Genomic DNA, 26,733 nt, shown 5'->3' with positions numbered 1-26,733 from the left:
TATACAAGATGTGCCGGCGGAAATCCCGTTTACACAACTATTAAAGTTGCAGTACCCTTTTGCGGGGGTGTGGATTACCCTACAACGAGCATGCTCAGTCCTTATTAGGCTGGATTTTGGGGTCCTCTCCTTTGGAGTGCTGTGAGGGGTCCATAGCTGTCAACGTTTTCCTTTTTTTAAGAGAAATTCCCTTATTCCGAATAGGACTCCTCGCAAGAAAAGGGAAAAGTTGACAGCTATGAAGGGGGTCTCTTAATAACTAAACACCTTTAGTAAACTACAATTTTAGGGATTATTTGGTGGAAGCCATGACTGTTAAAGTGGTATAAGTATGGTTTGCATGTGTAGTGTGGATATAACTGGTTTTTCTCTTCCACACTTTATAAATTCTAGCTTATATGAACGATGGTGATTCTTAATCAGTTTTTGAAATTGGGAATATTCTGATATTAGGGAATATACCTTTAGATTACATTGGATGTATATATGTATGGAGTACAGCAGGTTTCCCATGTTACATTCTTAAAACACAAGCACAAAATTGACTGCACCTGCATTCTTATAATGTATGAGCGGTCAGATAAGATGCACTGCTGAGTAAAACTCAAAATCTTGTTCCAGCAATGTCCAACTATTTGAATATCACAAAGAATACAATATTAATTTTGCATAAAGTTACTTGTTCTTTGTTTAATAGGAAATTGCCTGGATTTGGCCATGAAAACAAAATAGAGAAAAAGAGAAAACAAAATAGAGAATAATCCCTCTTAGAACAACATGTTTATTAGACCAGCCTAATAAAGAGTTCTGGAGAAGTCAAAAGTTGCACAGTTAATTTGTGGCGTTTTGATTGTCCTCATAAGATATAACTTGGTCCCACAATGAGTGAATTGATTCTAGTTATAAAATTATTCAAACTACAAATAAGAGGTTGATGCATTTTTTGTTTATTTGGGAAGTAAGAATATAAATAATAAGTATTTTTTTAATGAATGAAAAATATGAATATTCATACACTATTGAAGATGGCTTGTATGTGCACTTCAAGTTTGCTCTTTGCGATTTCACCCTCTACACAGTGAACCCTGTCAAGTAGAGAAGGACCACAGCCTATTCTTTCATTGCCATTACAATGTAAAGACTTGATACCATGCTTTGGATACTGGCCATTATGGTTTACTGTAATGACAGGTTCTTTAACCAGAGCACACATGCAAAACTGATTTAAATCATTAATAAGTGGAACTACATATTCAGGACTTTAGTATACTTTGAAAATACCTCTTCCAACGTCTACATTACTGGAAATAATACAACTGAAATCTATGCATGTATTTCTTACCCCCTCTCTTTGGACACATAATCCAAATGCTAAGGAGAAACATTTTCAGTATTCACCAGCTATATCTCTTTAGATGTGCTCTCAACAACTGAATGCAGAGAGAAATCATAAGAGTTACATTCATACTGATATTCAACACATTTATTAAACATTTTATCATCTGCAGGTTTTTTCTGTATGATGACTTTTGGTGTACTTTGCTAAAGGAGAATATGCTGGATTCAAAGTAGGAATCACTGCTCACTTCTTCCTCTCTAGGGAGATAAAAAAGAAAAACAAATAGTATTAATTAACTATGAATAAAGTTTCATAACAAACCTAAAAAAAATCATTAAATGCTTTTAATAACAAACAACAACAACAATTTATTTATTTATTGTTTGTTTGTTTGTTTGTTTGTTTGTTTGTTTGTTTGTTTATTTATTGTACTGGGTTTCCCCAGCCACTCCAGGTGGCTCCCAATAGAAAATTCAAAACACAATAAAACATCAAACATTGAAAACTTCCCAAAGTTGTAAGGATATAATGTATGCCACTGCACCAATGCATCTCTTCACTCCTCAGCAGCAGTGCAGGACTTTTACATTCGTTAGGAAAACATCAGGCCTTTGGACTTAGAAAATCTAACAACCTTTGGTTTTGTCACTATCTTCCTGAGGTTCAGGCTTGAGAATGAGCTATTTATTTTTATTTATTATGCCATTCCATCCTGTAATGGAGTCTACTCACACAGGCAAGATCCACTAGTCCCATGCTGCTAAACTCATTTTGTCTGCCCCCCCCCCTCTCTCTCTCTCTCTCTCTCTCTCACACACACACACACACACACACTCTCACACACACAACCACACAAATAGAGAATCCATTGTGGGAGTGTATATCCACTGGTAACTAAAAAAGCAGTGGGTGGAACATAAAGAGGGGCTGTATTTCAATAAACTCTGGCATAGAAGCTATTCAGATGACCAAACCACCAGTGTGTTCCCTTGCTTAGTGGACTTGCTTAGTCATCTCATCCTGTCAAGTGTTAAGGAAACTTTTGCCACAACAAGTGCACCTGTGGTAAATGATTGCTTTCAACCTCCCATTCTCAGTAACGAAAGCCTGTCTATAAAATTTTTTTACAAATTACAATTTAACTGTTGTGTTGCTTTTTTAATGTAAAGACAATCAACTTGCCTTGCCTAGAAATTCTTTTTGTAAAGCTGTAAAGCCTTCCCTGCTACATATTCAATGAATTCTGAACTCTCAGTGTCCAGATCTTGGGGAACCTTGACAGTAAAAGTAGGTGAAGTCAAAATATTCACATCTACGACAGTTTCATTTGGACTGGCAGCTTCACCTCCTTTGACACTTGATGACACCTGAAGGAGAACCAAATGACATATGTGAGAATACGGCACCTCAAGACACACCATCATTTTTTAAACTTCTCAGTTTTAAGGGGAGGAATAATAAAGTGCCCCTCTTAAATTAGTTTATTAATCAAATGCAATCTAAAATTATATTGTTTGACTTGGTTTTGTTTATCATCATCATCATCATTATTTTGATGATGGGAAATACATTTCTAACAGTTTGATGGTAGCTATTAGGGATGCAGAGGCCCAGAAAAAAGATAGCAATTTGGGGCATAGTTTCAGTGATATTTGATAATATATTGTCCACATTTCAGTTATTTCTTTTCTCTATTTCATTTGCCATATTCATGGAGGCACCAATCAACATATGTTCTCGGGGGGGGGGGGCTTGCAAAAATAAAAGAGTAAAATAAAGTATACTATACAATGCATTATATGTTATTATTAAGCAGTATATAAATACCCTTATTACCATAATTAAAATGCATCAATATAAACAGTAGAATGCAGCATTAAACAATTTTTAGCAGCAAAATTTGTCTGTTCCAAGAGCCCAATTAAGGTACAGATTCTCCAAATTGGTACTCAAGCAGCCAGGAGTCCTGGACAGAGAAATATGAATTTCCAGAGACTACAGCCGTTGCACCTCCTGAACCCTCCAGCATATGTTGGTTCTGCACTGAGCTCCCAGATGGGCACAACCAGAACAATACCTCCTAGACCCCTGGTCTTGGTGATGCCAGTTCCTCATCCATGGATTACAAAACAAACTTCCCAACAACTGGGTTTTTTCCCCTTCTTAAGTCACCATGGGGGTACTATGTAAATTACATGCAATATAGCATAATTTATCTTTCCTTTATAATTTTCAGTGCAAGTGAGAGCTTGGGTTTTATTTTTTTTAGAAACACCTTTTGGAAAATTACTGGAGGCACTGCATGACTTGTACCCTATGTGCCTGAAGGATTATAACATTCCCTTTGCCCTGAGCTATGTTTTTGTTATATTGATCTAAAGAAGACGCCTGTCAGACGCTAGCAAAACTCTCTTCTTGAAAAGTAATTTACAGAAATTCAAACCAGTTTGTGCCATTTCATTGCTGTCAGATGGTGATAAAGGTCAGTTAACCATCATCACACTAAAAGGATTTAGAGTAGGCTAGTGTCTAAGCTCTGGAGTTTCAGATCATCAAGGGATTATCAAGTATACTTAAAATCTACCTCCACAAGATCTTAGTATTTTAAAGAACAAAAATAACACACACACATTTTCCCTAGGCAGTACTGAAGCAATAAATATCAGTGAAACAGAACAGAGAGATCATTGTGCAGTGGCATTTTAATGGGTGGCATTTACCTTTACTATATTGAAAATGTTTTCTGGTCCAATAGTCATGTTGGAAAGTTCGGACACCCAGCCAAATCTTTCTTTCATTTTATTCAACAGGTAGGCTGTGTCTTCTGTGTGACGTTTGACCATCTGGAGAATCTGTTGGTATTGCTCACCAGAGATGTTCACCAGCTTAGAGGCATCATCATACTTTGTATGTAGTTCAGGAACATCGGGGCAAACTATAGGAATCAAACAAAATGTAGAAAACTTCCTTAAGAAATTTAAGAAACATTCTTAAAAATTCATATATTTTTTAAAAGTGTAATTGCTTATCAATCTATAGAAGTACCTATTCTCAGAATTGTTATAAAAAGTCTTAAGTGGCAGAGCAGTGTCTATGCAGCTGGATTCTGTTGTGGGCTTATCAGTATGTAGTTTTGGACATGTATGTAATTTTGGACATGTATGTATGTAGTTGATATTAACCCTGGTTTTACTATAGCAAGTAGAAACACCTACTACAATATATTTTGTCCTTAGGAAAGTTTTACTGAATCATTTGACTAAGTTTTTGTGGCTTCTCAAAATCATTTCATCAGCAATTAAATCTAAATAGTTATGACTATTTTGCAAAACAGAAATTGACAGTACTATTGTTGATGATGAACAGGGCCGTTATTTACCTCGCATAAAATGATCCTGACATTTTTGGCATCTCTCATGAAATTGAGGGCATCCCGATGAATTCTGACGCAGCTTATTGCATGGAGTTCTCTCATGGTCTGCCATGTTCTTAGAGAACATTCCACTTCCATCAGACTCTAGAGTAAACATGCATAGGATGTTAACAATACACATGGTACACTACATTAATGATAACATAGATATAATTAAGTAAAATATGATCTTGAGTGGTTTAAACGTGAAAGTAGACATGAAACAACCAACTTTAAAGCAGCAGACCTATTTATGAGGCTGACAGTGGCAGTCTGGTGGTGTTCGCATAGGGAACTGTCAGTAACCTAAAACGAGGTGGATGGGAAATCAAGTTTGTTCATCCCCTGTCCGGAATGGAAATCAATCCAGTGAATACAATTGCTGCTTTTTGGATAGCCAGTGTGGTGTAGTGGTTAGAGCAGGGGTCAGCAACCTTTTTCAGCTGTGGGCCGGTCCACTGTCCCTCAGACCTTGTGGGGGGCTGGACTGTATTTTGAAAAAAAAGTATGAACGAATTCCTATGCCCCACAAATAACCCAGAGATACATTTAAATAAAAGCACACATTCTACTCATGTAAAAACACACTGATTCCCGGACTGTCTGCAGGCTGGATTAAGAAGGTGATTGGGCCAGATCTGGCCCCCGGGCCTTAGTTTCCCTACCTATGGGTTAGAGTGTTGGACTAAGTCTGAAGAAACCAGAGGCTTTTCTCCTGGGCATGGTCGGCCAATTGGTGCCAAAGAAGGATAGAACTTTCTTTATGTATGCCACAACAGCAGCAAGAATACTTATTGCAAAGTATTGGAAGACGCAAGATCTACCCACCAGGGAAGAATGGCAGATGAAACTGATGGACTACATGGAAATGGCGGAAATGACTGGCAGAATCCGAGACCAGGGAGAAGAGTTGATGGAAGCAGATTGGAAAAAATTTAAAGTATATTTTAAAAAGTATTGTAAAATTAAAGAATGTTAGAAAGATGCTGGAATGAACCTGCATGGTCTTAGCAGAAAGGTTATAAAGAATTAAGTTAAAATGGATTGTTAATGGGTTAAAGTGTAAAATTTAAGGTTAAATTGCGTTAAGATAAATTATGGAATCTGGCCTGACCGCCAAGTATTATAAGACATTAAAAGACTATTTGATTCAACCAATGATGGAGGTCAGCAACGAAATCATGGAGGGGAAGAGGGCGCCGGAATCGTGGAAGGAAGCTTTCATCACATTGATACCAAAATCGGAAACTGAAAAGACACAACTCAAGAACTATCATTCCATCTCCCTTTTAAATGTGCATTACAAAATATTTGCAGATGTCTTGGGAAGCAGACTTAAAAGAGTTTTAAATGAAGTAATCCATAAAGACCAGGCAGGCTTTCTCCCAGGTAGACACATGTTTGCTAACACAAGGAACATTATTGACCTCTTGGAACTTTTGCAAACAGACATAAATACAAAAGCAGTGTTAATTTTTATAGATGCGGAGAAGGCCTTTGATAATATCTCTTGGAAATTTATGAAGGGAAATCTAAAAGAAATGGGAGTGGGACGGGGTTTTGAGAATGGGATTGATGCAATATATTCAGAACAAAAGGCTAAATTGATAGTTAACAATGTGGTTACAGAAGAGTTTAAAATTGAAAAAGGAACACGACAAGGCTGCCCGATTTCCCCTCTGCTATTTATATCGGTTCTGGAGGTGCTCTTGAATATGATCAGAGGGGTTGGTGGAAGGGATCCAGGTCGGAACGAAACAATATAAACTTAAAGCTTTTGCAGATGACCTAGTTTTGACTCTGCAGGAGCCAGAATCTAGTACAAAAAGAGTATTGCAACTGATACAAGACTTTGGTCGGGTAGCGGGATTTAAATTAAATAAACAGAAAACCAAGGTGTTGGGGAAAAATTTGACAGATACAGAGTCAGAACGGTTTCAGAGAGAAACAGAACTAACTGTGGTTAAAAAAGTAAAGTACCTAGGGGTAAACATAACAGCAAAAAATCTGAGTCTATTTAAGGATAACTATGAAAAATGTTGGTCTGAAATTAAGAGAGATTTGGACAGTTGGACAAAATTGAAGCTTTCTTTGCTAGGCCGAATTGCTGCTATTAAGATGAATGTATTGCCAAAAATGTTGTTTTTGTTTCAAACACTACAGATTGTGGACAAGACGGAGTGCTTCCGGAAGTGGCAGAGAGATATCTCTAAATTTGTCTGGCAGGGCAAAAAGCCCAGAATTAAGTTTAAGATATTAACTGATGCGAAAGAAAGAGGGGGCTTTGCCCTGCCAGACTTAAAGTTGTACTATGAAGCCGCAGCTTTCTGTTGGCTAAAAGACTGGCTACTTCTCGAAGACACTGATGTACTGGACTTGGAAGGTTTTAATAATGCTTTTGGTTGGCATGCATACTTATGGTATGATAAGGTTAAGAGCAATAAGGCCTTTAAGAACCATATTGTCAGGAAAGCAGTGTTTAATGTCTGGACAAAATACAAACACTTATTGGAAAACAAAACTCCAAGGTGGCTTTCACCTCTGGAAGCTAAGGCCCGAAAAAGACCCAATATGGAGGCCAAATGGCCAAAATATTGGGAAATATTAGAAAAAGATGGAGACAATTGGAAATTGCAGAGTTTGGAGAAAATGAAGGATAAAGTGCGAGACTGGTTACATTATGCTCAGATTAAAGAAGTCTTTAAAAACGACAAAAAGCTAGGGTTCCAGGTGGAGAAATCAAAGTTGGAAACAGAATTGTTAGAACCAAAGACTAAGGTACTCTCAAGAATGTATAACTTGCTGTTAAAATGGAACACACAAGATGAAATGGTTAAATCAGCTATGATAAAGTGGGCACAGGACATTGGGTATAATATCATGTTCGAGGACTGGGAAAGGTTGTGGACCACTGGGTTGAACTTCACTGCATGTAATGCTTTGAAGGAAAATGTAATGAAAATGATATATAGATGGTACATGACCCCAGTTAAACTTGCCAAGATATACCATATGTCTGATAATAAATGTTGGAAATGTAAAGAAAATGAAGGAACATTCTTTCACCTCTGGTGGACCTGCCCTAGGGTGAAGGCCTTCTGGGAAATGATATATAATGAGCTGAAAAATGTATTTAAGTATACCTTCACTAAGAAACCAGAGGCCTTCCTTTTGGGCATTGTCGGTCAGAAGGTGTTAAAGAAGGACCGAACATTTTTCATGTACGCAACAACGGCAGCAAGGATACTCATCGCTAAGAATTGGAAAACTCAAGATCTACCCACGCTGGAAGAGTGGCAGATGCAACTGATGGACTATATGGAACTAGCTGAGATGACTGGCAGAATCCGAGACCTGGGAGAGGAGAGGGTCGAAGAAGATTGGAAGAAATTCAAGACTTATTTAAAAAAACATTGTAATTTGGTTGAATGTTAAGAAAGGATGCTAGATCATAAATAATTGTGCACCACTAAATTAGATGGAATTAAGATGATAAGTAAGTTTGAGGAAAAATTATAAACCTATTGGAGAACTAACAGATTATATTTAAATGAACCTGACACAAGAGCGCAAACAAGATGATAAATTGCGAGCAAGAATTGACAACGATGCAAATGGGAGCGGGAGGTGTGAGGGAGTCCAAAGATGTTAAGAAAGTATGTTATGATATATGTTATTCTGTTTCTTTATCTTTGCATTTTTATTCAAAAATCTTAATAAAATATTCATAAAAAAAAGATAAATTATGGAATAAAATTTGAGAAAGAGGGAAAGGACTTGCTGAAACAATTATGAATTAAGAATACAAAAAGGGAGGTGTGAGGAAGTCATGGAAATAAGTAAATGAAAGATAAAGATATGAAAATACTGGATGTTATTGTCTTTAAATGTTATTGCTTAGCTGTATTGTTTTGGGGTTTTCTTTTTTTTCTTTTCTCTTTTTTTTAGCATTGTATTTTTCTGTATTTTTGAAGTATTGTAATCTTTTCTATTATTATTACTGTTTGTTTTTCTTTCTTTGTAATTGTTAAACTCAGTAAATATTTTTTTTTAAAAAAAAATAGAGTGTTGGACTAAGACCTGGGAGACCAGGATCCAAACCCCACTTGGCCATGAATATCACTGTATGATCTTGGGCCTGTCACTAACTCTAAGCCTAATCTACCTCATACGGCAGCTGTTGGGATTAAATAATGAGGGAGAGAATGATGTACACCACCTTGAGCCCCTTGGCAAAAAAGGTGGAATGTAAATGCAATAAATAATAACAAGAACAAGAACAAGAATATTATAAAACATATTACAATAGCATTGCAGTGATTTACACCAGCCTGAATAGATATGCTCCTAAAAATGCAAAAAACTACAGTAAAGGTTCAATGCTACTGATATTAAAACGCGAGTTTTACAACTTGCCTTTAAGTTGTTCTGCCATGTCTCTTGCAGTCTCTCGGTATTCTTCAAATACCTCAGTAATCACTTCTCCAACACCTTCCAGGACAGTTTTGCTGAAGTCAAAAACTAGTTGGAGGAAGCCTGGCGCCTCCCAGTCTTTAGGGGGAATGGGGTTTCTTACAGTTACCTCAGAAAAAGCTGGCAAAAAGTAGGGCTCCGTCAAGTCTGGATCAGACATGAAATACATTTGAAAAGACTGATCAAATTCTTTTTGCATCCGTTTGAAAAAAACAAAGCTTTTTTCAAAGATTGTGCCCACGTCAGATAACAGCTGGTTGAACAAGTGTTCCATTTGTGCCAGCTGGGCATCCTCTTCTTCAGGTTTCTTCTTAAACTGGAGATCTCGCTCTTGAAGCTCATAAACAGGAAGTGATAATGGAGTCAATTTCTTGAAAAAATCTTCAACCTGCGTGTAGAGAGAAAATAATTCATGTCAGCAAATTGTCCAATTCTCATCCTTTGGTAATTGGTGCAAAGGAATGTTTGGAAAGCACATGCATGGACACACCCCAAACTTTTTGAAATGCAAATTTTCAATATTAACTGAATTATGCTGAGACGCCATACTCTAATATGTCATGGCAGCTATATTCATTTAACCTTAAAATGAAATGCACAAAAGCAAGTATTATCTTTCAAATTAACCAAGGACCAGAAAATCAAGCGTTTTACTTGGACAATGAATATCATTACTGAAAATTCTGATCCAGTTTAGGGTAAGTGGCAGTCCGTGGGATATACAGTGCTATCCTATGTTTATTTGGAAGCAAGTCCCACTGTGCCCAACTGATTTTACTCTTCTTGTTTTTATAATTACAGCCTGAAGGAGCTGTTTCGGCACTGTCAAACCCTCCGGTCAACACTTTGCAAAAGGTAACTCAAATTCTACACCAAGGAAAGCTGTGTGGCTCCTATAATTTATGAACCCAGGCAAAATTTGCATGCATCTTGATTATATTTTAATCTGCTTTTGATGATCAAAACAAAGAGCAAAGGGTTATGTGATGCACTAAAGCTCCACTTTTGAAGATGCTGAATAAAATAAAAATAAAGCTGGAGAAAGTTGCAATTTCAACTCTACTCCTTTTTTCTCTGTGGGCTCTCAAGATGATGGCATGCACACAGCCCTGGCTTTTAGCAGAATACGTACTATATACAGTTATGCTGCTTCCCCTCACATGCCTCTTACCTTACTTGTAAATGTGGAGAAGCCATGGCGGCAGGTGGTATAAAATCTCATGCAGTTACTTTCTAGACAAGATTGGCACTCGTCCCATAAATTCTTCAGAGACCCCTGGCATATTTGCTCTTCGTCTTCCAGTCTTTCTTTGACCTCATTCATAAGTCTTAGAGCTTCCTAATTAAGGAATTGGTTATAACTTATGGATTACAAAGTTACTTAATTCAGAATACAGGTCAGCATTTTGAAAATCGGCCTTAGTTATACATTATTTCTACAGAATTGCTGTGTCCCATCCTGAAACACTTTAGGACACAATAAATGTTTGTGCTTAATAATCCTCAAGTTAAGATTTCTGCATTTCCGTGTTCAAGGATAGTACCAGTCATATTTTTCCCCTGCTTCAGTCAACAACTAGATCATGGCGAAGGGCCATAGCCCAGTGGTAGAACATCTGCCTTGCATGCAGAAGGTCTCAGGTTCAATGCCTGGCAGGGTGGGAGAGCCTCCTTCCTGAAACCCATGGAGAGCCTTTGCCAGTCAGCGTCCACAATATTGAGAAAGATGAACTATTGGTTTGACTCTGGATAAGGCAGCTTCCTTTGTGCCTTCCTAACGAGCATATACCATATTTTTTCGTCTATAAGACGCCCCCATGTATATGACGCCCCCTGTTTGGGGGGACTCAGATTTAAGAAAATGGGGGAAGACACTATCCGTGTATAAGACGCGCCCTAATTTTTTACATTATTTTTGAGGGGGGGAACCTAGTCTAATACACAGAGAAATACGGTAAATCAGGTGGGATCTTGCAACACAATGACCTGTGGATAGGCACTGCAAAAGCAAGGCTATTTCCCCTCCTTTTATCCCCCCTCCATTAACCCCACCACCACCATGCCATATGAGCACGTGAAACTGCCATATGAGTCAGGTCACTGGTTCATTTAACTCAGAGTTATCTGCAACCCTGATTGGCAACAGGTCTTGCCCTGAAGACAGGAATCTTTCCCAGCTCTACTTGGAGATGCTGGGGAATGAACATGGAACATGAAAAGCACATGTTCTACCACTGGTTGACAGCTCTTCTCGATAGAGCTGGCAAATCACAGGGGCAAATCACAACCTCAGCTGCTCCTTTGAGCAGTGATACTATAGGATCGGCTGTCCAGCCCCTCCTGGATTTGATAGCAGAAGGGTATAGCTGACGGTAGAGACTTGTCTGTGTCTCAGAAGATGAACATGGTAAGGTACATTAACTCCCTGAGTCCAAGGCATTTGTTGTTCCTGAAGACTCTGAAATCCCCTTCCCTCCATTTCCATGGTCCTGCTAGGGGTGCCCTTAGCATGGTTGTGTTCCAATTCTAGAGAGTGATTACTTCTTAACCACAGCCGTACAAACAGTTAGTCAGGTAAGCAAACCTCAGCTCCATACCATATGGCAGTCATCTGTTGTTTTATTCCAAAATAGATACTAGGGACTCCTGGCAATTTATTATCGTTTGGAGAGGATTTCCTAGAAAACATGCATGCTTCCTTTTAAAGGGATTAACGCACAAGGAATTTTGAACAATATTGTTTTTAATAACAAAGTGCTGCATTTATTCAACATTCCTAACTACCCTAATAAACAAGCACTGACTTACAATTGTTTGGGCACATGAAAAACATTTCTCTCACACACGTGCAGCAAAATATGTAGTTATCATATAGCTCAAATGTTTATTTCTTTGAGCAACTTATTCTATGTGGAGGTTGTCCAAGGTAACGTTCTGAAAATTAGAGTGCTGCATTCCTTTAAAGGCCCATGTTTTGTGACTCGGAGTGCTTATTCTCCAAGCTTCAATTATCTGATTTAGAAAGATTGCCATTTTATCACATCTCCATTTAAGTAACAAAACAGCATTCAAAAAAGGGTCATACCCTTTGTCCCAGCATTGAAAACAGTTATGTCATACATTTGAGTCACTCCAGGTCTAAAACTGTGATGACTAAATTCACCTCTTTTTCTTCACTGCTCTTCTTTAAAGTTTTCATCAGATCAGTGTGCTTGACTTCATTTCTTTCCATCATAATTTTCATCTGTTTAATGCCAATCAGTGCATTCTTTACCTCTTCATCTACATATTTCTCTCCAACTTCAGATAAAACTGAGGGGAAACGCCATATTATTATTATTATTAGTAATAATTTTAATGAACAATCCCTTAAATTGTGGCCTAGGTGCTGAATTACAATTAACACATGCTACTTAGAAAAATAATAATAATACTGGGTCTTTCTGCTTCTGTCCTCAATGTATATACAAACAGATAATCTGGACTAGAATCTACTGTTAATCATATGCAGTTTATGCTTTTCAACAATCATATGTTTCAACTTACTGAACCTTAATTTTCAAATAAAGTTACAGAATGCTCATCATATAAACTATATTTCATACAAGTGTCAACACATTTTGTCAAAATAATGTAGGCATCTTGGCATTATTCCCAATGGCAAAAAGCCAATGGATTTCATGAGCAATTCAGCCAGGCCATCTTGTTACTGTATAGAATTACTGTTCTGTTAGTTACTGAACAAACTATGTTAATATCACTGCAGATTCTCTTGCTGATTTTTTAAAATGACTTGGTCCTTTTCAAATCAGGCTTTGCAATAAAAATAGCCCCAGAAACCATCAGATTGATAACTGAGGTAACTAATTCCATACAGAGGGCTTACGACCAACCAAGAGTTTTGCTGATTTCCCATTAATTTAGGCTCTAGGCAATTCACACTGACAGGAAAGCCAAGTCCTATTGAACTCAGTGGAGTTTACCTCTGAGTCGATATGCACAGAATAGTATTATTGCCCTATTTATTTGATCTAGAAGTGATACTAATCATCTTATAATCCATATACAGAAGACTATATCTTGGTGGTCCATGTCAATTTGTGTAGAATGGTTAACATGTTGTGGTGTTATATTTGCAATTACCAGCATGGACTAGAATGCTCACAGTTATTACAGCAGGACAGTAAAATGGGGTTAAGCGATAGCTAATCTGTTTACAGTGATCTTGAGAATGTCTCCCTAGCAAAGAGGTAGGAAGTTCCCAGGTTCAAATGAGGCTTCTTTATTCACTTGTCTATTCAGAAATATAGTGGCCAGCACAGAGGTTTAACATGTACATACCTTTCAGGTTTTCCACAAAATTTATGTCTCCCTCCACAGTAGGTGCACACTGATGTCCCCTCAGACATAATAAGTACGTTATTAAGAACAGTGCAGGCTTCATGTTTTCTGCATTAGGAATGAGTACAATACAATAGGTTAATGAGTTGGTTTTCAGATACATCTCAGACAGCTAGGAAGATTACCGGTTTTTTTGCTCTATAAGACTGACTTTTTCCCTCCTAAAAAGTAAGGGGAAATGTGTGTGCGTCTTAGGGAGCGAATGCAGGCTGCACAGCTATCCCAGAAGCCAGAACAGCAAGAGGGATTGCTGCTTTCACTGCACAGCGATCCCTCTTGCTGTTCTGGCTTCTGGGATTCAGAATATTTTTTTTCTTGTTTTCCTCCTCCAAAACCTAGGTGCGTCTTGTAGTCTGGTGCGTCTTATAGAACAAAAAATACGGTAATTTAGAAATATTGTGCATTTAGTATTTTCTTACTGTGATGATAATATATATTTCCCCCCAGCATTTTGTAAAAAAAAAAAAAATTCTTCAAAGAATGGCCCAGTTTTAAGACTGCTTCTGCCAGTAGTAAAATGCTTTAGTATGTAACAATATCTTATAACAGTGGAAACACACAGTGCAACAACATTGTGGCAATGTTTCAAATGATGCTAAACCTGACATTTTGTATCAAAGTGTCTCCTCTTCTCCCCCCCTCCCAATAATATATATTAACCTTAATGAAAACCTTTTCCATTCTTTTGCCGCTTCAGGAAGTGTAAAAATTAAAACCAAAAGGGTTCCCATTTTGTTAAGCAGAGATGATTTTGCAAATAATATACATGTTAAAATGGGATTCATTAACTCTCCTGAAAATAACTAGCTTTTCCACGATCTAAAGCTGTTTTCGGTGTTATTTAAAATAATGCAGAACATGTAATATGTGTGGGGTATCAGTATCAATGAAAATGTATCCAGTGTAATCAACTTCCTATTGAAGTTAATGACTAAAACACATATATTTTTTCTTCCACCTTCTCCACTATATGCTCTGGAGTCTAATAAAACACCTTTCAGTCCCATTCATTCCAGGTCAGGAAATTTATGCACATGCTTAATTTTCCCACTGATATCAAGGGTGAATTTAAACTGCTTGACTTTGGCTGGATCATGCCTGCCCAAGTCATAATGTTCCCTTTTACATTTTGTAAAATATTTCACTTTTTGCAATATATTATTAATATATACCACACAATTCTTGTTTCACTAAGGGAAAAAAAATAAAGTTTTGTATTAGTTTCTTCTCCTTTTCAAGTAATTGTACCTAGGTTTTTATTTATTTATTTTTAGAAGGTGTAGTGATATCAAACGAATAGTAATAAAATCAGTTACAATTCAGACCTACAAATGTAGGTCATGGATTTTATATTTGTAGGCCCAGCAATAGCAGGTGGCCAGCACATTTTATGGGGAAAAAAGATGCTGTTTAGTAATAGAACCAACAAGATGTGATATTTACCACAAATTCTGATGCGTCTTCTTGCAAACCTCTTTCAAGCTTCAGGGAAGACCAAGGCAGGATGCTGTTCTAATTTCCATGAGTGTCACAGATTTTGCCATGTACTACTTATCTAATGACAAGGTACTTAATCCTATTAATGGGACATGTTGTGATTAGACTCCAGGATTTTCCTCTCCAGCCTGCCTGTGCTTACATCCAAAAATAAACACTAGAGGGAGCATAAGACACAACTGTGGGAAAGTGGATTTACTGTTTTCTTGGGTAGAGCAAGCTAGATGTAATTGTCAATGGCTTCCTGCTTCTTAAAGCCAGAGATAAAAGCCAAAATATTGCAACAGCCCTTCTTTTTAGGCCTTTTGAAATGTATAATTCATCTATTTTTAACCTGGCCTGTTTCTTATAACTCTGGAACAATTTAATGGTGTGCTTTATATGTTGTTCTGTTTTCAGACAGCCCGACAGTACAAGATTTTTGCTAGGGGTCTAACAATTTACTTTAGATAAACTCAAGGCCCTGGGGGCATACCCAACGGAATGTCTGCCTTTTCCCCTTTGACCAAGTCTTTGAATTTAGACCTTTATTACAAAATTATCCCAAATATGTTTTATCAGCCTGTTCATTTCCATGGGAGCTTACTTGCTTGTTTATTTTATCTTTATTAAAAATATTTATTTTAAATTTAAAATAAATCAAAAACAAATTTGCTTAGGCTACATTCACCTCATACATTTTAAGTACATAACTTCCCCCAAACAGTACCCCTCACAGAGCTACAATCCCCAGCATCCTTAACAAACTACAGTTCCCAGGGTTCTTTGGAGGAAGCCATGTTCTTAAAATGTACGGGGTGGATGCAACTTATGAGTGATGATAAGGGCCAGCTTCAAGCAATACAAAAAAATCAAGGCAAGACAGCAATGTAGGTGGGCAGGCATCAATAACAGTCTCAAGGACCTGTCTACCCACTGAGCAAGCCAGATTAATGACTCAAACCAGGTCTTGATTGGAGTACAATATAGAAAACATGGGGATGCAGCAGTTTGTCAGTGACGACATCTGAATTCCTCATAATAACTGAGTGAAAGAGAGCCAAACCACATGTGATGTTGATCAAGTGTTTTGCCCTTAACTTGGTTTCCCCCCAAGAAATGGGGGAGGGGAGATTCTGGCCAGTGTTTTAGAGTGGGGTATTGGGGAGCTTTAAATCTTTAAAAGGTAAAGGACCCCTGACAGTTAAGTCCAGTTGCGAACGACTCTGGGGTTGCGGCGCTCATCTTGCTTTACAGGCCGAGGGAGCCAGCGTTTGTCCACAGACAGCTTCCGGGTCATGTGGCCAGCATGACTAAGCCGCTTCTGGCAAACCAGAGCAGTGCACGGAAATGCTGTTTACCTTCCCACCGGAGCGGTACCTATTTATCTACTTGCACTTTGATGTGCTTTCAAACTGCTAGGTGGGCAGGAGCTGGGACTGATGGGAGCTCATCCCATCGCGGGGATTCAAACCGCTGACCTCCTGAACTGCAAGCCCAAGAGGCTCAGTGGTTTAGACCACAGCGCCACCTGTATCTTTAAATCTTAGACCTATGCAATTTGCATTGCAAAAAAAAAAAAAAGCTCCCACAGAAGCAAATGGGAACTTTTCCTCATGCAAACTGCAGAAAAGTGAGGGCCTCATACAAATCAGCGGCAGTAGGGGGCAAAGGCTGGAGTCCTCCTACTCACCTATTTTAGAGTCCCGATCCAGATCACACTCACACACTATTTCTGAAAGAGATATTGTGCCCTTAGCATTACATGAAGTTTGGCTTCCATTCCAGGGGAAATGAGTAGTGTGGAAGCAACCCAGCTAAATCCAGGAAGCAGGAATAATCTTGCATCATAAACTAGCAGTGTTATGACAGTGAGCGAGCACAGAATAAGGAAAGCATCTGTTATAAAATATTTGCTATGATAAAATGTGAATTACTGAGAATAAATGATCTGTTAGAAAATGCGTGGATTCCAAATATTAAGGGGGAAAGAAATGCATTATTTTACTCTAAGCCACCCAGGTTGTGACACAGCATTCCAGCCCCAAGTAATATGACATGGAATGCACAAAGGTCTGCAAATTCCTTTGGCTTTCGTTGTGGATGTTAACATAGTAAAAAGTGTGTGTGTGGTGTGCGTGGGGGGGGGGGAGCCACTTACTCATGAAGTGTGTGAAAATGCCTTGTGGGAATTAACAAATAATAAATACCCTTTTAGGAGACAATGATATTTGAAAGCTTTTAAAAGGGTATTGGAAACATTCAAGAACCTTAAGTCCCTAAAGTGAGAATATATGTTGCAATTTAAAAAAAAAATTCTCATTCAATATTCTTAAAACTTACAAAACTGTCTCAAGAAATTTGGTTTGGCATGCACCCTATAATAATAATATTCCTACTAATGTCTTATACCATTTCTATTGTTATTGTTTGTTTTGCCCAGAGTTGCCCAAAAGTAAATTACCGTATTTTTTGCTCTATAAGACTCACTTTTTCCCTCCTAAAAAGTAAGGGGAAATGTGTGTGCATCTTATGGAGCAAATGCAGGCTGCGCAGCTATCCCAGAAGCCAGAACAGCAAGAGGGATCGCTGCTTTCACTGCACAGCGATCCCTCTTGCTGTTCTGGCTTCTGAGATTCAGAATATTTTTTTTTATTGTTTTCCCCCTCCAAAAACTAGATGTGTCTTGTGGTGTGGTGCATCTTATAGAGCGAAAAATACGGTAAATTAACATGAAGAAAATTCTTTTGTGTGTGGGTCATCCTCTGATCCAGTGATAATGTTCTACATGCAGAAGTAGGTTCCCCAAAACAGATGTGCTCTACAGACCATACAAAAGGCTACTGCAGGAAGCAAGCAAGCAAGCAAGCAAGCAAGCAAACAAACAAACAAACAAACAAACACCTACCTCCAATACCCTACCTCCACACACATGCAGCCAAACCAATTCTGGGCAGTATTATTGCTGCAAGGATTCCTGCTTGGGCAACTGGATTTTCCCTCCATCTCCTGCCCCTGTGTGTGCCTTGTACGCGCTCCAAATCTCCTTAAGAGGGTTGGGACAAATTTGATTGGGGGTACAGAGGAGAAGGAAGGGAGAATATTAATTGTACAAGCAGAAATCTTTACACCGAGAGAACATTCATTTAGCAGTACATTGGCTTTCACCCTGTGAGTGCTATAAATTCCAAGAACTTTATCTATTTCAAATAGTACCTGTGCCACATAGCATTTCTCATAAGGCTGCAACAGAAGGTGCCCCACCTCACTGCAGCAATAAGTCTGCTCAGTCAGATACCACCCCAGATCCCTTGTCTTGGGCTAAGTTTGTAACATTGTCATGTTTCCAAAAGTCTAAAGGGGGGGGGGGATTCCCCTATGACTGATGCTTAAAAGCATCACTTCTTCAAAATATTTTGTATGACCACACTCTACTCATAGCTGAAGCTGAACAGAAGTGGCTTCAGGAAGCAGTTACAGTTCTGCCTGAAACTGATAGTTTTTTATTTATTCTTACCCCCTTCCCCCAATCTACATTTGCTGATTTCTGCCTGGAACAGAATTCCACTAAATGGGGAGGGAAGATATGATTTTTGCTGATTCCCTCTGCCCCGCTCCTAAATCTGTTCCATAAAGTTGGGGATCCTCTAATGCAGCAATGGAGTTGGTACTTTGGTTAATGGAAGGAGCCCTTCTCAGCATAGAACAGCAAATCTGGATCCAATCCTTTGTAAGTTATAATAATTATAAGCAGGATAAAGTTAATTCCAGTTCTAATTGTACGAAGTAAAAGTTGCTGCAATTTAGAATGATGACTTGAAGAAGAAGAAGAAGAGGAGAAGAAGAGTTTGGATTTGATATCCCGCCTTTCACTCCCTTTAAGGAGTCTCAAAGCGGCTAACATTCTCCTTTCCCTTCCTCCCCCACAACAAACACTCTGTGAGGTGAGTGGGGCTGAGAGACTTCAAAGAAGTGTGACTGGCCCAAGGTCACCCAGCAGCTGTATGTGGAGGAGCGGAGACTCGAACCCGGTTCCCCAGATTACGAGACTACCGCTCTTAACCACTACACCACACTGGAAAAGAGTGTCTTTTCTTTAAAATTATCTTATTAATGTGTGTTTTTACAGCTAGGGATTTGACTGCTTTGCTGCCCATTTATTGCTAGCATGTAATTTCATAATGTTTTGAAGTTCTTACATATAAACACTGGTTGTGGTGGGGAAAGATGGAACTCATCATTGGAGCATACATAGATGGAAGGAGAATTGCCGGGAGGATAGGTAAGGACTACTATTGTGGAGAATTAACAGAGAGAAAGTTAGAAAGATGAGCTCACATATATTCCGGGAAAGAAATATTCAGTGGAAGGCTAATGCATGCCACTGCTGTAAGTAGTAGCAGCCATAGTGAGTGGAGTCATATACCTGAAAGAGCAGAGAAGGAACCTGTGGCTTTCCACATGGCGTAGGACTCCCAACGCCCCTAAACTATCCCTTAACTGAAGTGTACAGGTGCTACTGATAACCTTTTTTAAAAAAATATGCTGAGTTGGCATTGTACTGCAACCTTCCCACCTCTGTTGCTACCAGCAGCCACCATTTTTTGCTTACCAGTCATGCCTTGATTCTGCATTATCAATAATCTTCTGCGTTCAGCGTTTAGAAAATGGCTGCTGTATAAAGACAAGCATGGTGGTGCCAACCTCCAAGCTTAAAGTTTTTGAATTCTAAGGTTGCTGGCAATGACGCATAGCTCGGGGCAATGTTTAGAGGGAGCTAACCAACTATTAATCCTGTCATAATATCCCCATTACTAGGCTTGCCCAATGTCATGTTAAGATTCAAAACAGATTGTGTTTGAGGGATGTCTTGCCTGCCCCCATATGTTTCCTATAAAGGACAATTAGAAGGATATTAGGGGGAAAGGGGATGGCATGACTCTAAATCTCACTTTCACTGGCTAGGATTCATTTTCCCATTGTAATTTGCCACTTTGCTTTGAGTCACGCTGCCCTCAAAAGCAATGAAGCATGATCCAATATATATCGTTTTACATATCAACTTAAAGAGGAGTTATTATATCATTTCCATAGACCCTTTTAACGTATGAACTGATTTATAAGATGCCTCTCATATATCTACACAAAGTTCCCATGAAGTAAGTCACTGTTGTCGCCATTGTTCAGGGACAGAGTTGTGCTCTTGTACTCTTATGAGCTGGTTTCCTAGAAATGTTTTGGGTGTGGTGGATCATGCCTTCTCCAGCTCTTATTAAGGCCATGGCATTCAACTCTGGGAAGTGTTGGTCCAAGCTGGAAACTCATTTGGACAGAGCTGGATACAAGAGGTTTGGTGCTCTAGCTCAGGAGTGGTGACCACCCAGCCTGAGGGTCTGATTCATCCCCTGTCCCTGGCAAGTGATTTTCTGCAGATCCAAAAACCTCCCAAACATTTTTCTAAAGTTTGCAAACTGCATTGGGGCTCTGCAATGGAATGGAGATCTTAAGTGCTGTGGTGTAAGAATCAGCATCGTTTTTCTTTCTTGGATTTAGAGTGCAGAATGGGGTCTTTGCTGTCATGACCATGGCAGCATGATTGTATCAGTTCCACAACTGCTTCCACATTGCTGAGTGCCATCTGAGCACTCAATAGTCTTTGCATGAACACATCTGCAGAGCAAAGAATTTTTCAAGAGAGACCTCCAGGGTGCCCTTCCTGGTCAAGGCAGAAGCCTTTAGTACTTCTCAGAGCATTGAGCACTTTCCAACAGAGCTCATTTCAGATCAGGGCCCCAATCAGTGGAGAATTGGGCAAATTGTCTCCTGTGATCACTGTGAATCGCAGATCTGCAGAGGAGCCGAGAGGGATGTGTTTCAGTGCCTCCTGAAAACCTTTCCTCACAGTACACGCAGAGTGTTTTGATGCACACCAGAACAGCTGGATCGCAGCCCATATCTGTGTAGGTTGCATTAACATTATTGTGTAACTTTTAACACAGTTTCACTGATGCATCCTGTGTTGTGGACTTGGTGAGATACTTGAGAATGGACAAACAGCGCCTGTCTGTTGGTATGTGTGTTTATGCCTGTGTGTGTGGCCCCATGTACTTCAGCACACAACCCCCGGGGGCTTTGCCACAAGGTGTTAGGCTCCCCAAAAAGCTTAGCCACCCTTAGGGGGCAAGATCTTCCTATTGATCCTGGAGCTCCTCTCCATCTGTTGCTTCTCCTTCACAGACACCTGCTTCTCACACATTCCTGCAACAACTCTTTGCTTCCTGAGACTGCTGATCCTTAGGGACTGGCAGTCCACTCTTCATCTACCATCCTTCCCAGCTTGCCTTGCATGCCACTGACCCTCAGCTATCTATTCTGCCACCACATTTGCTACCATATGCACTGAGCTTTCCTTTTTATGGTGGAGCTTGACAGAAACATGTATAACCCAGAGCTGAGAGATGATTGAAAAGCTATTATGTGTAAGTCCATGCATTTCATTGCCAGAATGTGGGCCCTGCACAAAGTTGCCCTAGACAGCAGGCAAGCCTAGTAGATAGATCTGCTTTGCTGGGATCTAAAACCAGGAACTGACTCTTGTGACTGGACAACAAATTCAATTAGTTCACAGACTTGAGATAGCTGTTTGCAATTAAAATCGGTTTAGAATTTTTAAAACTGTTAAACCACAAGATGACAGTGGGGGGAAGCTACAAATACAGGCAAATGAGGAAATGTTTCTGAACAAAGTAGGGAATGGTTCTTGTTGTCTTTTCAGTGCCTATTGGAAAGGGTTTTTAAGTAGAGATATTTCTCAGTCTGCATCTGTATTGGAATTGCGTTTGGATGGTTTTGGATGTATTGTTATTAATTTGTTTGCTGATCTGGGTTCCTTTCAGAGGAAGGATGGCATATCAATGTCAAAAATAATAGGGAAACCTCAAAGTTGTCTCTGTTTCTGCTTCCAAAACTGCATATCTGTTCTTTTCACACAGAGATTCCTTGCTCCTTCCCCTGGCTAAATGGAAGAAAGAATATAGATCTTCTCTACCCTTTATCACCTCTGCGTTCTTGTGCCATGTTAGTTCTCATGGCAACATATCACCTTGAATTTACCTAACAACAGGAGATACTTAACCAAGTCAGGGTCTGGAGTTGTTGTTTAGTCGTTTAGTCATGTCAGACTCTTCGTGACCCCATGGACCAGAGCACGCCAGGCACTCCTGTCTTCCACTGCCTCGCGCAGTTTGGTCAGACTCATGTTTGTAGCTCCAAGAACACTGTCCAACCATCTCGTCCTCTGTCGTCCTCTTCTCCTTGTGCCCTCCATCTTTCCCAACATCAGGGTCTTTTCCAGGGAGTCTTCTCTTCTCATGAGGTGGCCAAAGTACTGGAGCCTCAGCTTCATGATCTGTCCTTCCAGTGAGCACTCAGGGCTAATTTCCTTAAGAACGGATGCGTCTGAAGTTATCACTTCTTCAAATAAAATAAACATTTGAAGCACAAGTATTATTTTGCTTTGAAGAAGACTCCTGTGTCTTGTTCTACATAATCCCATGATAATTTCTCATGATAGGTGACTTAAATCCTGTGCCAGTAAAGGTGGTAGAGGAGTAGTAGTAGGAGAGTAATAGTTATAATTTGACATCATTATAAGAAAATGGAACTCCTAGAAAACCTACTGAATCAAACTGGACCCTACCAACTACATTCATCAGCAGGCAAATCTGACCATCTAAAGGAAAAATAGCCTGGAGACCAAGAAGTTGTACATCTAGCAAACTCAACACTTGCACACTTTCCCTTTCTTTCTTTCTTTCTCTCCTCATTCTCTTTTTATGTTTTCATAACCTGCCAATTGCCTTTTTTGGCCATTTCTCTGCCCTCCCCATCTACTCAGTAGGTTATCTTATTAAAAAGCTCAAGAAGATTCCCAATTATCAGCAGACTACCCTCTAAACAACAACATTTATATGTAACATTAGCTACCATGTATTAACGTGGATAATAAACAGGCAGCCCAATAACAAAACAACAGATGAGCGACAGCTATTACATCCAGATCAAATCCATGAGCGACAGAGTTGCCAAGCTCATATGTCACACATAAAACTTTTTTTTAACACAAACAAGCAAAGTTAATGGGCACGCTCCTCAAAGCTCCCACAGCATTCAGTGTCATTGTGTGAACCTGGGCTTATGATTTGTTTTCCCCAAGCAAACCACAAATGGTAAGCCCAGGTCAAATTTTGATTACTACTATACTGATTTGTTTGGAAAGAAAGAAACCATGCACCCAAGTTCATTCAGATGACACCAACAAGCTAGACTGGCTTGTTTCATCCAGAACATTGTGGCGGCAGCAAGAGGAACTTTTCAGGAGTTTGTTGTCCTCTAAGCATGCTGCTTGCTCACATTAAACCATTGTATGACTGAAACGAAGGTTTAATGTGATATGTGCTGGGTCAGTGAAAAGTTAAAAAAAGAGAAGAATCCCACAGTGCAAATTTCAAAATTACTAGGTGACTGCAGAACTCTGAGGGCTCAACCCCAGAACCATTTTTAAAATACCTGGGTTCATTTCTGGAATATCTTAAGTTATAAGATAGAGACATGCCTCCACATGTTTGCTGTTAGAAACTGACCACTGCATATCTGATATTTCAATTACAGTACCCAGGAGCATGCAAACCCCATTGAGTTCAGTGTGGTTTATGAGATTTTGATGCAATATAAAGGATGTGTTTCATATCCTTTAGATAATCCACCACTGCTCTCTTTGCCTGTTAACATTTCACACATTTAAGGATACAGCAGTAATCTAAAGCAACTTGTGCTGTGGCATATCCACACTGATGAACTGCATATGATCTAGATTTTAAATGTTGACAATTTAGATTCCTTCTCTTCAACTGTTTAATGTATATGATTCCAACTGATGCATTTGCCCCCACAAAGAAACAAAATGTTGAAACATTATACCCTTTCAGTTACAAACCTTAAGATGTCCATGAGTGTGCATACTATAGTTTATTCTTAAACTGATATTCTGTAACTAAAAAGAGAGCCAATGAAAGATGTCAAATGTTTTTATTATAGATATACAGTGGTACCTCGGGTTACATACGCTTCAGGTTACATACGCTTCAGGTTACAGACTCTGCTAACCCAGAAATAGTACCTCAGGTTAAGAACTTTGCTTCAGGAGGAGAACAGAAATCATGTGGCGGCAGCAGGAGGCCCCATTAGCTAAAGTGGTGCTTCAGGTTAAGAACAGTTTCAGGTTAAGAACGGACCTCCAGAACGAATTAAGTTCTTAACCCGAGGTACCACTGTAAACTGTTTCATGAAGCTTTCACCCTATTAAACCCGATTGTGGATGCTGTTCTGCATTATAAAATCCCGTCTTGAATAAGAAAATGACAACGTGGTTTTAATTGTCTTATAAATTGCTACTGCCTTATTTATTTGTCCAAAAGCTAAGAAAGATGAGGTAGTGGAAAATGCAGAATTAATAATATCAGTCAAAAGCATCTATGAAGGAGGCAATGGCAAACAAAACACCAAAACATAGTAAACAGATATATTTACTTGTACAATGGTTCAAATATCTTATAAACACCAACATTTCCATCTCTGTTTAATGTCTAAAATGACATTCAGAACTTAGAATTCCATATTGAAAGATATTTGCTTCATAGCATTCCAGCTGGTCATTTCATATATGCTCACTTCCTGTGCCTCTTTTATCTGCCTCTATTTATTTATGTCATTATCTGTCAACAAACAAATGTACAAATCAGTTCTATTTTGCTTCTAGTTCTACAGTATGACCATTGAGACTTTAATCAATTTCTCGGAAATTACGTATGATTTTTTAAGGAAGGCATACCAGATGTTATCAACTCCATGCATTGAAACCTTCAGGGTTTTGGTGTAACTAGACGTTTTCTTCCCCGTGCCTGTCAAAAAGAGTTTTAAACAACATTTTTCAATACTGAGCTTTATGCCTGTTTTCAGAAGGCAGCAGAGTTGAAAGATGGTATCAAAGCAAGTAGGTTAAGCTTGACTAATCAGTCTTACCTAGTTCTATTAATAGTGATGGCAGAAACATTATTCCATTATTCTGTAGACTCTAGAGGAAAACTTTTAAGGCAAAGTGTAAGCTCTTCCAATATTGAAAAAGTGTAACATGCTAATCCTGAACATTCATACTGTGGCTTCATGTATACAGATTCAATAAAATGCAAATGCACATAAGTGTGCTTAAAATAGGGCTTCCATCAGGCAAGCATTCCTCAAGTGCTACTAAAAGTAAATTAATTTACTTGAATATGTTCCTTTTTCTTTTGTTATTTTAACCATTAAGGGCAGTGAAGTCACCTATTGGAAAGCATATCTTTAAAATGCTAGCATTGTCTATTAGAGTAAATGATGCCATCTCCTTGAATATACATGAAATCAAGCTTGTAAATAGCCAGTGGCTTGGTCATCTGTGACAAATAAGAATTGCTTCTAACTAGACATATCGTGGGACGTGGGTGGCGCTGTGGGTTAAACCACAGAGCCTAGGACTTGCCGATCAGAAGGTCAGTGGTTCGAATCTCCGTGACGGGGTGAGCTCCCGTTGCTCAGTCCCTGCTCCTGCCCACCTAGCAGTTCAAAAGCACGTCAAAGTGCAAGTAGATAAATAGGTACCGCTCTGGCGGGAAGGTAAACGGTGTTTCCGTGCACTGCTCTGGTTCGCCAGAAGTGGCTTAGTCATGCTGGCCACATGACCCGGAAGCTGTATGCTGACTCCCTCGACCAGTAAAGGGAGATGAGTGCCGCAACCCCAGAGTCAGTCACGACTGGACCTAATGGTCAGGGGTTCCTTTACCTTTAGACTTACCTGTCTACTTAGAAGTAAGCCCCATTGGCTTCAATGAGACTTATTCCCTGCTGCTTGTATAGAGGACTGGAACCTAATATAGCATTAGGTGTGTAGGCAAGCAGTCTAGTAACTTTTGTGTGCTGTTTACAAGGCAGTTCTATTTCCCAGACTTAAACTGATGAAACTATGGAGGAAAGTTTGGTTCAAGTACAGATTTGTATTCAGTGACATCAGAACTGCGTTAAAACAGAAGGTACCTTGGAACATTCACATTTTATGAAATCTTGTTCATTCATACAAGGTATCTTCACAAATTATATGATGTATTCATATCATATATTCTAAACATTGTAACAAGAAACAAAACACAAGAGTGTGTGTGCACACATCCCAGTGGTGTCTCTTTGTGCATATCTCACTTTAGTGAGTACCTGCCATTTACCGGTACCTGCTTGTCGCTGCAGTCCCACCTGTCACTGATCTGGGCGATCATTTTGAGGAGGGCAGGATTGTTCAGTTTCAGACTTCACCCCCAAGGCTCAGCCCTAACTACAGCACTGCCCTCATTCCACTGACAATGATTGCCACTGCTCTAGTTGTGTATTAAAAACAGCTGCTTCTAGATGGAATTACTTGGGGAAATTAGCTGCCAGGCTTTAGTTTCAATACTCAATATATTGTTTTCTGGAAACCAATTATTTTCTCTGGTTATTTTTTAAAAGTTAGTGAGATGTGCTGATGAATTTTATGGAAAAATAAGTG

The 26,733-nt window shown here is 39.1% G+C and overlaps 1 protein-coding gene across 1 annotated transcript; it reads right to left on the bottom strand.

Annotated features, from left to right (window-relative positions):
- Nucleotides 1-959: 959 nt before the first annotated feature.
- CLUL1 (clusterin like 1) lies at nt 960-26,499 on the bottom strand. The gene is made up of 10 exons (XM_083748355.1): nt 26,442-26,499; nt 24,991-25,060; nt 13,566-13,673; nt 12,388-12,536; nt 10,396-10,563; nt 9,168-9,612; nt 4,719-4,856; nt 4,060-4,274; nt 2,518-2,706; nt 960-1,592 (listed from the first exon to the last, which is right to left on the bottom strand). Exons 2-9 carry the CDS (start codon nt 25,007-25,009, stop codon nt 2,527-2,529), a joined length of 1,422 nt encoding a protein of 473 aa, XP_083604481.1. The 5' UTR covers nt 25,010-25,060; nt 26,442-26,499; the 3' UTR covers nt 960-1,592; nt 2,518-2,526.
- Nucleotides 26,500-26,733: the final 234 nt, after the last annotated feature.

Source organism: Podarcis gaigeae (genome assembly GCF_964106915.1).
Source record: "Podarcis gaigeae genome assembly, chromosome: 7".
Taxonomy (NCBI): domain Eukaryota; kingdom Metazoa; phylum Chordata; class Lepidosauria; order Squamata; family Lacertidae; genus Podarcis; species Podarcis gaigeae.
This window is presented reverse-complemented; position numbering and strand designations above follow the sequence as displayed.

Coding starts and splice junctions, on each gene's coding strand:
- CLUL1 (XM_083748355.1), bottom strand. Junction 10,564..12,387: donor AGAGCAGTGAAGAAAAAGAG/GTGAATTTAGTC, acceptor TTCCTTAATTAG/GAAGCTCTAAGACTTATGAA. Junction 4,275..4,718: donor TCAGGATCATTTTATGCGAG/GTAAATAACGGC, acceptor TGATTCCTATAG/TTTGCCCCGATGTTCCTGAA.